This window comes from Saprolegnia parasitica (assembly GCF_000151545.1).
Source record: "Saprolegnia parasitica CBS 223.65 unplaced genomic scaffold supercont2.96, whole genome shotgun sequence".
Classification (NCBI taxonomy): Eukaryota; Oomycota; class Saprolegniomycetes; order Saprolegniales; family Saprolegniaceae; genus Saprolegnia; species Saprolegnia parasitica.
This window is the reverse complement of record NW_012156490.1, coordinates 14,904-26,298: the sequence shown is the minus strand read 5'-3', so window position 1 is coordinate 26,298 and position 11,395 is coordinate 14,904. Positions and strand designations below refer to the sequence as shown.

Below are 11,395 nucleotides of genomic sequence, written 5' to 3'. Positions count from 1 at the left end.
AGCCGCGCGACGTCCTCGTGCAAACACCCATCGATGTCGAGCTTTGTCAGAGACGGCAACGGCCCGTCGTGAGCCGCAAGGCTGCTGACCACACTCGCCGACGATAGCAACTCGAGGCTGGAGAGGCCCGGCGATGTGGCCAGCGCGTGGCCCAGACCCGCGTCCGTCGGAAGATCAAATCGAGTCAGCGACAAGTGGCGAGCATGGCCAGACGTCAACCAGCGTACCAGCGGCGCGACGAGCGGAAGGGCAGGGACCGTCGCATGCTCGCGTGGTGTGAGCCGGAGCGTCGAGACGCGATGGTTTGGTGTCGTGACGGCCTCGAGAAGGTGCGGCTGGTCGGTCGTCAGGTTCGCCGTCTTCAAGTGTGTGCAGCGAGCCAGTGCACGATGCAGCTCGATGCGGTAGTGCTGGCCAGCCTGCATGTCGGAGCCGTCGAAGATCGTCAACTTGGAGGCCCACTTGTGCATGGCGTCTTCGAAGGCCTTGTACTCGGCATCGTAGTCACGTGCTGGCCTGAAGGGCGGGGAAGGAAACCGGCAGCCGCCGCTCAGGAGTGTCACCTGGCTGTAGACCGCAACCACACTTGCGTCGATCTCGGAGGAGGCGGAAAGGTACAGCACGGGCCAATATTGCCAATGAGCCGACAAGTGCTCCAACAGCGCCGTCAGCGCGGGTGAGAGCATCGTCGTCGCTGGTAGCGCCCTAAGGAGCGAGACGACGTCTTGGCGCGCAGGCGTAAACTGAACGATCTTGATGAGGACGCCCGCGATGTCGAGGGCCGAGGCTGGCAACGTGCGAGGTCGTTGGGGCGCAGGTGCACGGGCAGCCATCGCGAGCTTTGAGATATGGGGTTGCTACAGCCGCCGGATGCCACGCCACTCTGTATCCGGATAGATACTTCCCGCCTTCAACTTTGACCGACCAGCGCACGCCATGCGATTGGCCGAAAAGAAAACAACAACGGACACCGATTGGACCTCTTTAATGAGTGCGCTGCAGATTCTTCTTTTCGGCCAATCAGAACCCATGGATGGCTGCGACAAGGAATAGTGTTGAGAGCGACAAATAGAGCTGCAAATCGGCTCGGTTGTCGTTGAATAGTGTTGGATGACGAGCCAGCGTGGCCGGCCGCAGAGCATGGTGGCGCACCATGACGAGCCAGGCGCCCGAGCAGCTACGATACGCAGACCATGCTACGGTCCTCGGCGTTGTCGCCTGCCATGTTGGCGTCTACCGATGTCTTGCCGTCCAAGGCCGTCATTTTGGACGCCACTTGTTGAGAAAGCCGCAAAACAGTATCTCGAACCCTGCATCACCAGGGAAGCTAACGCCCGCGGTGACCGCCGAGGAATAAAGAGGACTCGCAGTGCAAATCCATTGGATCTTGTTGCAACCGAGGTAGGTAGCGTGGGCCAACCGCACGCCGCCGACAAGCGCCGTCGACGCGGGCAAGCCCGCCAGCAGCGCCGTAACCAGCGAGATGCAGTCGTTGCACACAGGCATACACTGGATGATCCCAACGAGGACGCCCGCGATGTCGAGCACGGAGGCAAGGCCGTTGGTGGTCGGCTACCATCGCGCGATCTTTGAACAATGGTCTCTTGCTTCTTGCCCACGGATTCGAACCCACACCTGCAAACCGTTGCGTTTGCTGTCGCACGATGAGTGAGCACCGATAAGCAACAATGGAAGAAGTCTGCTTATTAGAATCGTTTAGATAAAAACATCGAATCCAACGGGCTCCTCGGCTCGTGGTGCCATGGGTTGATAAGCAAGTGCAGCAGCGTCATACGAAGTATTTACGCCGCTGCCAACAAGGTCAAGAGTGTCGCACCGTTGACAGAACTCGGTTCAAGACAATGTGTCGGTTCAAGTGGACTAGCCGTTACGAGAAGCTCGTTGGTCCACAAGGCCCTTTGACTGCAGTCAGTGACGGACCGTATGACGAAGACGCCAAATGGCAGCGTCAAGTCCAATGCATCATCCCAAAACCGGCTTGCAACCAACTCACTTGGACCGCGTGAGAAAGGTACATAAAGCAAGTCGCCGCGCTGCATCAATCAGTCACTGCTGTCACCAAAAAACCAACCATCTCATACACACTGGAGTCGCACGCCTCGTAGTACGTCCTCACGTGGTGCCTCGACGTGGCCAGCATCCTCGACGCATCCACGCTGGTCGCCGCTTCGAACCCTGCGTCGCGCCCATATGTTTTTGTCAATAATAAACGGTTTATTAATTCTTCTTCTATACACCATACAAGCGGCCAGTCGTTTATCTCGAGTTGGTCGAGCCGTTGCCGCGCTTGCCCGTGTTTTGCCACTTGGCGAGCTTGGGCGTCGCATGGCGATCGGCTTCGCCGGCGCGCGCCATCGTGTTCATCTGGCGCTGCTGCTTCTTCATGAGCTTCATCGACTTCTCGGCCATGGCTTCGTCGCGGAAGCCCGACTCGTCGCGGGGCGCCACCATGCTCTGCGAGCGGCCGCGCGAGCCCGCGCGGGACTTGCTCGCGCCGCGCGACTTGGACGAGCGGCCCATGCTGTGGTCCTTCTCGTCGCCACCTTCCATGTCGACGTCTTCCATGCCGGCTTCGTCGCGCGTGCGCTTGCGGCCACGCGCGTCGTCGTCGACGGCCTTCTTCGCGGCCTTCTTCTCCGCATGGTGGACGTGCGACGCATCGACGCCGAGGGCCTCGAGGCTCTCCTTGTAGCCGTCGATCGTGCGGCGCTGAAACTTGCGGGGCACCGCGGACCGGTTCTTGTTCTTGTTTTGGCGGTGCTCAGCGACCATGACCGACTTCTTCTCGCGGATGCGGCGCAGCGTGTCCTTGTCGTCGTCGTCAAGATCCGACACAATGTCTTCGTCCTGGTCCATCTCGGCGTCGGCGTCGGCGGCCTCTTCCTCGCGTTCGAGCTCCTCGAGGCGCGCGAGGATATCCGGGTCGATAAAGTCGGCAATGTTCTTGCCGTTCCAGATCTCGGGCATGACATCCTTGGTCCACTCGTTGTTCTTGAGCATGCCTTCGTAGTGCTCCGAGTAGTCCATCGAGTAAACGCCCGCGCCGCCGTTCTCGTTCATCTTCATCTTCTGCGTCTTGCGGGGCGCCGCGCTCTCGTCGCGGGCCGCGAGCACGGACGCCGGGATCGTCGTCTCACGGACGACACTGTCCCGCGCGACGGGCATCGCGACCGTGAGGCGGTTCAGGACGTCGCCGACCTTCTTGCCCTTGACCTTGGTCGAGACACGGTGGTTGAGGAGCTCGTCGCACGCGTAGTTCTTGACATCCGAGACGTTCTCTTCCGAGTGGTTGGACATGCAAAACATCTTGGCGTTGGCCGTCGAGACCGCGCTCTCGATCATGCCACGGTGGTGCTCGGGCAGGTTCATGTACGGCATCTGATCGATCTTGTTGCAGACGAAGAGCAGCGGCTTGTTGGCGAAGAGCGGGCGAATGTTGGCAAACAAGCTCAGCTGCTGCTCGATCGTGAACCCGCACTGCTCGGAAATGTCCATGAAGAAGAGCACGGACGCCTGGAGATGCGCAAGCGCGGTCACGGCCTGCATCTCGATCGTGTTGCGCTCCTCAAGCGGGTGGTCCAGAATACCGGGCGTATCGATGACCTGCCAGCGGAGGTACTTGTAGTCCATGTGACCGACGTACAGCGCCTTGGTCGTAAACGCATACGGCTGCACGTCGACGTCGGCGCGCGTGACCTTGTTCATGAAGCTCGACTTGCCGACGTTGGGAAAGCCGGTCACAAGGAGCGTGCGCGTGTTCGGGTCGATCGACGGCAGGCGCGAGAGATGCTTGCGGACTTCCTCGAGGTAGTCGAGCGACGACTTGTTCTTCTTGAGGAGCGTGCAGATACGACCGAGCGCCGCGCGCTTGAGCTGCTTGCAGCGGTAGAGCGTGTCACCGTACTTGATCATGCGCACATAGTCCTTGGCGATGTTGTCGATGAGCGCACGCGCCGTGTTGATCTGGCCGAGCGCGAGCTTGTAGTGATCCTTGTCGTACAGGATGTTGATAAGGTCGGCGTAGAACGGATGGATGTCGTCGAGGCGCGGGAAGTCGTCAATGATCTGACTCAGCTTCTCCTGGCACGTCTGCTGCGTGAACTTGACCTTGCGCATGTAAAACGCGCGGATGCGCGAGATCGCATACGTCGGGTGGATGACCGTCGGCGTCTTGCGCTGCGTGCGCGTGAGGATGATGTCGACAAAGTCGTTGGCCGGCGGGACGGTCTGGATCTTCTTGAAGTTGTAGACGACCATGCTGCCTCGACTCAAATGCGGAAATCTACGCTCTCCAAGCCGCGCCCGCCTATATTTATGACTGGACAACACCTAGCGGCCAACGGTTGGTCCGAGCGCCTGACTTGGGTTTGCGACGAGGCCATTGGCTGGCCTTTCTAGCGTCCGCGCGATGCCATTGGCCGAGATGTGATACGCAGGCGCCGATTGGTGGAAAAGCAATATAGAGTTTTGACCAATAGCCGGCGAGAGGCGCACGGATTGGCCACAATCACGATGAAGCGCAATCCGATCCATACGCGCCATCGCGCGACGCAGCGCGTTGGACGGTTGCTGTAGCAAGCGCCGACGGAGACGACTGCGTCGCCCGTTACGACGCTGACAAATGGTATTCGCCAATGTTAGAAATGGTGCTCAACGTGGTGGGTTCGAGCTGCATTGCGAGCGTCATGCAGCAAGCGATGACTGTAGAGATCGATGACATGGACGCAGCTGAAGCGCGTTGATAGCTCAGTGTGTCTTGATGGTGCTGGACGTGGCAATGAGCTTGTAGGTGAGCGTGGTTGCGAGCAAATGGCAGAAGAGATGTGGGTTGAACCACAAGCAGGACTGCATTCAGCCAACCTTTCATATCAACTAATAATACATCGTGCTGCTTCTGCTACAGCCGTCGCCGGTGCAGGATCCTCACAGAAATCATAGTCGGCGTCGGTACTAAGCACGACGGCATCGTCAACCTCGTCGCCAGCATCCTCGTCCTCCGAGTCGACAGTCGCGTCCAAGGCGTCCATGGCATCGGCCTCACCGGCCAGCTCGTCATCATAGTCGCTGCGTCCGTAGTCAACCTTGCGGTGGGGCTTGCGCTGACCCCAGTAGTAGTACCGCCGTCGGCTCAAACGACAGCTATTGCCAAAGCTGCAGTCGCCGTGGGTCTCGGATTTGTGAATGCGCCGCATGAGCTGCTTGGCTGCGGTTGCCGCCTCGGCAACGTAGTCGGTGGCATTGGTGCCCTTTGCCAGTGCACGCAAGGCGTCACAGTCGGTCGTCGTCACTTGGTGCAACAGCCGACCGTGCAGTCCCACAGCGCGCATCGCATCTTGTTCGTACCGTAGCCGCCGCAGCTGCTTGGTCACTCGCACCGCGATCGCGTGGTCGATAGCACCTCGCGAGTTGTCGCGGGCGAAAATGGTTGCGCAATGAGCACTCGGTAGAACATCGAGGGCCGGGACATAGGGCAGGCCCAGTGCCTCAATATCGTCGACGTCGCGGGCACTTGGCACGTAGATTTGGCGCATTGCAAGGCGAGCGAGGAGACTCTGCGCCGTCTGCTGGACGTACGGTGCAACGGCCGGGGGCGGCACCCGGCGGAGGACCGCGTAGTAGGCTTCGAGAGGGTCGTTGTTGCTGAAGCGCTTGGTCGTGCGGCCTGTTGTTGCGCGGTGGAGCCGTCGCGCCCGGGCGTAGACAAGGTCGCCCGAAGCGAACGAGGTAAAGCGCGTCTCGTCCATGGCTGCTTGTACAGTGAATTCAAAGGCTAATGCCGTGGGCACTCGTACCATCATTCACAAATCGCCCTTGAGAAGCTTGGTGGTGAAGGGCTCTTTCTTCCATGAGGTCGAAGCATCAAGAACAAAATGGCGTCCGTCATAGCAGATGCCGGAACGCTCGCCAGAGGATGTGTGGCGTGCGGCAACTTTCAAAATGCGATTCCCAATGTGACGAGTGTATAGCTGTACCATGGCCTTGGCTGTACCGAAGATTTGGCCGTACCAAGGATTTGAGCGGTACATAGCTCGACTGTGAATCTGTTTCTAGTGAGTACAACCATAACGAGCTGTAGCGTCCTCCAGCCTCGTTGTCCCATCAAATATCTCTTTAAAAAATAGCAGTGCCAGGACCCGATTGGCTCGACGAACCGCAGCAAGACACCCTTCCTAGTCCATTCAAAAGATTTGGTTGTGTGGCAAAGAAAACACATTTTTTACATTTACCCAAGTGCATGTTGTGTCTGGGGTGATGTTGATACGCGCAGCTTTCAAAACACTCCCATTCTTGACACAAAGGGGTACATGAGCTACAGTATGCACGATTAAATACTTACATTTGTTAGCCTTTGTTAGTTAGCTTATAGCACACATAGTCTGAGGCATTGGCGTCGGTGTTGCGACCACGTCGACACAAAAGTCGAACTCGTCGTCGCTGCCTTCCGTCGCAAGGTTGCTTTCCTCGTCGTCGTCGTCGGTAGCCCACATGTCGCCGAAGGCATCTGCGTTTGCTGCGACCTCGTCGTCATAGTCACGGCACCAGTTGGTCTTGCGATGGCGCTTGCCACATCCCCAGTCGTGCGTTCGCCGGCGATCCAGCCGACAACTATTGCCAAAGCTGCAATCGCCGTGGGTCTCGGACTTGTGGATACGCCGGCAAAACTGCTTGGCCGCGGCGGCGGCTTCCGCTGCGTAGTCTCTTGTATCGGTCTTTGCCGCCAGCTCTTGCAGTGTGCATCGGTCCCGGGTCGCGACGCGGTGCAGTAGCATGCCTGGAAGGCCGACGTGGCGCATGGCCTCACGCTCGTACTGCAACTGTCGCAGCTTCTTGCTCAATCGCACTGCCACCTTGTGCGCGCTCGGGCTGCGCGAGCCGTCGCGGGCCAAGATCTGATCGCTATAATGACGTGGCAGCGCTTCCAGGGACAACACGCGGGGAAGACCCAGCGTCTCGAGGTCGTCGAGGTCGCGGTCGTTGGGCAAGTAGATTTGGTGTTTCTCGAGCCGCGCAAGGAGGTCGCGGGCGGTGGCTTTCATGAACGGCGCGACAACCGGCGGCGGCGTCCGGCGCATGGTCGCGAGGTAATCTTCAAGCACCCAGTTGCTCACAAAGCGCTTGGTCGTCCGTCCCGTCGTCGCGCGGTGGAGGCGGCGCGCGCGGGCGTACACAGTGTCACCACTGATAAACTTGGTGAAGCCTGCCTCGTCCATCGGTGTTTACCAAATGCGGTGGTCATACAGTACCAGCGTGCGATCCAAGACCATCATTCACGATCAAGAAGACCTTCACTGCCACGATCCAACAACCAACAGCAGCAGCCGCCGAGCAACGAACAGCCGCCGTGTGTTTCAAGTAAGCCAACGAAAATCGCTATTCGTACGCCTGCCATAAGCCAACTATGATGGATTCGACGGTAGCTATCCAATCCAAGCTATCTCTTGTGAGGGGGTAAGAGATTCAACTAGCTATCCAGCCATCTTTTGAATGCGCTTTCGATCGAGTGAATCAAGGCACCGTGTCTCTCAGTTAGATACGATGCGCTGGTCGATGGATGCATCGTCATGATGTACTCTTGATGCAGTTGCAATGCTGGACTATCGATGCATGCGGCGCTTTCTTCCAACCTCGAGTTAAAGAAGCCTGCCACCAAAGCGTCCAGTCGATGGCACACGCCGAGCAATGACGACTGTCGTGGACCACACCACGCATTACAGCACATTGAAACTGCATGGAATACAAGTTAACTAATCACGCACGATATGGGTGGCGTCGGCAACGGCTCGGCGTCGCTGCATAGATCGTAGTCGCAGTCGTCGTCGTCGTCGTCCGACTCGAAAAAGTCGCTTTGTGTAAACGAACTGTAGCTTCCCATGCAATCGGCGGCGGCCGCACACTGTTCGTAATAAGCGTCCATGGCACCCGCTTGGTCGTCGTCGAAATCACGATAGTAGTTGATGTTGCTCTTGCGCTTGCGATTGCCGCGCGCACGTTCGTGGTCGCGCCGGCACTGGCGCCGGCAGCTGGCGCTAAAGCACAGCCCGCCGTGGCTTTGGCACTTGTGAATACGCCGCAAGAGGTCTTTGGCCGACTTGGCCGCTTCGGCAGCATAGTCGGTCGTGTCGGCATCGGCGGCCGCGGTCTCCAAGCGGCCTCGGAACGGGGCCACTTGGTACAAAAACAAGCCTGGGAGGCCAACAATACGCATGGCCTCGCGTTCGTAGATCAGTCGCCGCAGCGTCTTGCTCAATCGCACTGCCACCTTGTGCGCGCTCGGGCTGCGCGAGCCGTCGCGGGCCAAAATCTGATCGTTATAATGACGTGGCAGCTGGTCGAGCGACGACACGCGGGGAAGACCCAGTGCTTCCAGATCGTCGAGGTCGCGGTCGTTGGGCAAGTAGATTTGGTGTCTCTCGAGCCGCGCAAGGAGGTCGCCGGCGGTGGCTTTGATAAACGGCGCGGCAACCGGCGGCGGCATCCGGCGCATCTCCTCGTAGGAGCATTCAATGTACCCTCCTGGCTCAAGAAAGCGCTTGGTCGTCCGTCCTGTCGTCGCGCGATAGAGGCGGCGCGCCCGTGCGTACACTGTGTTGCCATCGATGAACTTGGTAAAGGTGGCTTCGTCCTCAAACATGATGATGGCTCGATGGGGGCAACAATGCAAGACACACACACCGAAAATGCTCTCTGGAGAACCTTCACTCACGAAATGGGCAACACAGCCGTGCGCACGTTTAAGCTGGTTCTTCCGTGCAACTGCACACCTGTGTTGGTTCCCTACTGCCGTGAGCAGGCGATGGCCTCCCATCAAGCAGGACGCACGCAAGGCGAAGCCCACGACTGTTGTCAAGATGCATGCGCAGGAGAAGCGGGGCTCTAGATCTTCAAGTGACGTCCCTTTCTTCTCTTTCCTGGCATTGGAACCAACTTGGCAATTTGGTCTATGTCACCTCGCCCATGCCCTCGCACGGCCTGTCGTCCATGTAGCGCAATCGTCGCAGATATGTTGTCTCGCGTGTCTAGCGGCTCGCCTGGCTGTCTAGAGCGGGGAGGACTTGTCAATAGTAGTACATGAGTTGAGTGTCTTGTCCTTATGAGCTTCGTTGGGGGCTACTCGCACCAGCGTTGGTGCCGGGTAGGTCGTTGCAAAAATCGTAGGCGTCGCCGTCATCACGCTGGCCGTTCTCAATCGCGTTCTCTTGCGCATCAAACGACTCGTGCGCAGTATCCAGATGCATCTCTTGCATCGCGTCGGCAGCCGCGGCCGTGTCGTCGTCGCAGTCCCCGGCCCACGTGGCTTTTGCGTGGCGCTTGCCGCGACCATAGTCGTGGAACCGCCGCCGGTCCCAGCGGTTGTACTCGCTAAAGCTCGCGCACCCGTGGGTTTCCGACTTGTGGATGCGCCGCATAAACTCCTTGGCGGCAATGGCCGACGCTGCCGCATAGTCGGTCGTGTCGTTCGCTGCCATCGCCACCAGCGACGCGCACTCGTGGGCCGTCACCTGGTACAGCAGTGTGTTCCGGAGGCCAACCGCGCGCAGCGCATCCCGCTCGTCCTGGAGCGGCCTCAGCTTGGCGCTCAGTCGAAGAGCGATTTTGTGCGGTGCATCGCTGCGCGAGCCATCGCGGGCCAAGATGGCGTCGATGGCATGGGCGGGTAGCTCGTCCAGCGACCGGACGCGGGGCAAGCCCAGTGCGAGGAGATCGTTGATGTCGCGCTCGTCGTGTACGTAGAACTGGTTCTTCTCCAGGCGAGACAAGAGGTCGCGGGCGGCGTCACGCACGTGGCGAGTCACCGGCGGCGGCGGTGTCCGGCGCATGGTCTCGAGGTAGTCTTCAAGCGCCCAGTTGGCGACAAAGCGCTTGGTCGTACGGCCGGTCGTCGCGCGGTGGAGGCGGCGCGCGCGGGCGTAGACGGTGTCGCCGCTAACAAACTTGGTGAAGCCGGCCTCGTCGTCCATTTAGATCGTTGGCAAGTGGCATCCAAGAGTGGCATCGCCCGTTTTTTGACAACCAATCACATCCGGATAAAAAACGACACCATTCACCGACGCAATAGCATCGTATTACTGTCGTATTTAGCACAATCAATTCAAAAGCCAACTTTAGAGCTTTTTAGAGTCTCAGTTTGCGATAGACGGTTTTTACTACGGCCCCCAGCCTTGCAATGGGGCCCATACCCACCCTCATAACCCACCCAAACCTATGAGCGATGCATGGGGGTGGGTCATATTTAGAGGTGATGGGTGGGCGTGGGTGGACCAAAGGAAAAAATTGATGAGGGAGGACCCATGGGTTTGACAATTTTCGACTTTGCCCCCAAAATGACATGCATGCACTCTGCCAATAAAATTTTAACGCAAGGTCGACGGGCGGATGACAGCCAAGTGGGTGCGTGTGCGATACCGATCAATGACCGTGCATGTACATATATGTATGTAGGACCAGCAGGTCGAGGCCGCGCGCGACGGTCGTCTGGCCGATGTGACCCGGTTTGTCGAGCACGAGGGCGTGGACCCCAACTACGAGAATGGCGTCCGTCGCATCTCGACCTTGGCACGCAATAAGATACGGTGTCGTAGCAAGCCTTGTGGTGGGCGGCAGGCCACAAGCGCACCGACGTCGTCGCGTACTTACTGACCAAGAAGATCCACACCGAGTGTCGGAGCGTCGTACGTCGCTTGGGCTGGATGATGCGATGGCCGTCATGTACTTGAATAGAATGCTGATACGGTACTGCACACGGCTCCGTACTTCAGAGCGTTGAAAACGCAAGCCACTCTTTCTGTGGCCGCTTCACTTTTTCATAGTGGCACATGCCACAAATAGACATATTTAGACACTATATATGGTTATACATGGCAGACGCCATGATTAATTACAGGGACATTTCTCGTGCTGTACGCATCGCCTGACAATGCGACATAGCGCAACGTACTCTCCAAAGTGTCTTTTATCTCTATGCCAAGCTGGAGCGATTTCGTTTTAAACTTGATTAGGGCGTCAGAAGCGGTCGCTCGCCGAGGATCGCCCGGCATGGCGACGCCAATCGCCTGTGATTGGCCAAAAATAAGAATATTCTAGCCAATGCGATACGGTATGCCTTGGGAGCCTGCCATCTAGCGCAGAACAGCCTCAAGCAGCAAGCATGGCACATGGTATTGTGGCGGGTCGCCTTATAGAAAACCTAGCACGAGAACGAGGTCGCACCTTACGTATGGTGCGTAGTTTGGGACGCGGGTGCGCTCGACTGCACTGTGATCTCGTCGCAAGCACAGCGGTGGTCCGTGTCAGGGTTAGGGTAGGATAGGGTACGGGTCGGGATGCTGTGGGTCGTACTTTTGGGTGCACTGTGGCTCGCTTGACGCTGTCGCAA

General features: G+C 58.4%; 6 protein-coding genes across 6 annotated transcripts; all 6 read right to left on the bottom strand.

Moving 5' to 3' along the window:
* Positions 1-111: 111 nt before the first annotated feature.
* SPRG_13277 (hypothetical protein) lies at positions 112-2,060 on the bottom strand (the record flags this gene model as incomplete). The annotated part of the gene is made up of 4 exons (XM_012352293.1): positions 112-787; positions 1,116-1,177; positions 1,421-1,572; positions 2,037-2,060. Coding segments are annotated over 4 exons (914 nt in total), but the record flags the coding sequence as incomplete, so codon positions are not given.
* Positions 2,061-2,212: 152 nt separating this feature from the next.
* Positions 2,213-4,329, bottom strand: SPRG_13276 (hypothetical protein). Its single transcript, XM_012352292.1, has one exon. The coding sequence runs from the start codon at positions 4,276-4,278 to the stop codon at positions 2,278-2,280; it is 2,001 nt and encodes a 666-aa protein (XP_012207682.1). The 5' UTR covers positions 4,279-4,329; the 3' UTR covers positions 2,213-2,277.
* A 438-nt stretch (positions 4,330-4,767) lies between these two features.
* On the bottom strand, positions 4,768-5,765 carry SPRG_13275 (hypothetical protein; the record flags this gene model as incomplete). The annotated part of the gene is made up of 2 exons (XM_012352291.1): positions 4,768-4,866; positions 4,923-5,765. The coding sequence occupies 2 exons, from the start codon at positions 5,763-5,765 to the stop codon at positions 4,768-4,770; spliced, it is 942 nt and encodes a 313-aa protein (XP_012207681.1).
* A 612-nt stretch (positions 5,766-6,377) lies between these two features.
* Positions 6,378-7,232, bottom strand: SPRG_13274 (hypothetical protein; the record flags this gene model as incomplete). Its single annotated transcript, XM_012352290.1, has 1 exon — positions 6,378-7,232. The coding sequence occupies one exon, from the start codon at positions 7,230-7,232 to the stop codon at positions 6,378-6,380; it is 855 nt and encodes a 284-aa protein (XP_012207680.1).
* Positions 7,233-7,762: 530 nt separating this feature from the next.
* On the bottom strand, positions 7,763-8,662 carry SPRG_13273 (hypothetical protein; the record flags this gene model as incomplete). Its single annotated transcript, XM_012352289.1, has 1 exon — positions 7,763-8,662. The coding sequence occupies exon 1, from the start codon at positions 8,651-8,653 to the stop codon at positions 7,763-7,765; it is 891 nt and encodes a 296-aa protein (XP_012207679.1). The 5' UTR covers positions 8,654-8,662.
* Positions 8,663-9,110: 448 nt separating this feature from the next.
* On the bottom strand, positions 9,111-9,980 carry SPRG_13272 (hypothetical protein; the record flags this gene model as incomplete). Its single annotated transcript, XM_012352288.1, has 1 exon — positions 9,111-9,980. The coding sequence occupies one exon, from the start codon at positions 9,978-9,980 to the stop codon at positions 9,111-9,113; it is 870 nt and encodes a 289-aa protein (XP_012207678.1).
* Positions 9,981-11,395: the final 1,415 nt, after the last annotated feature.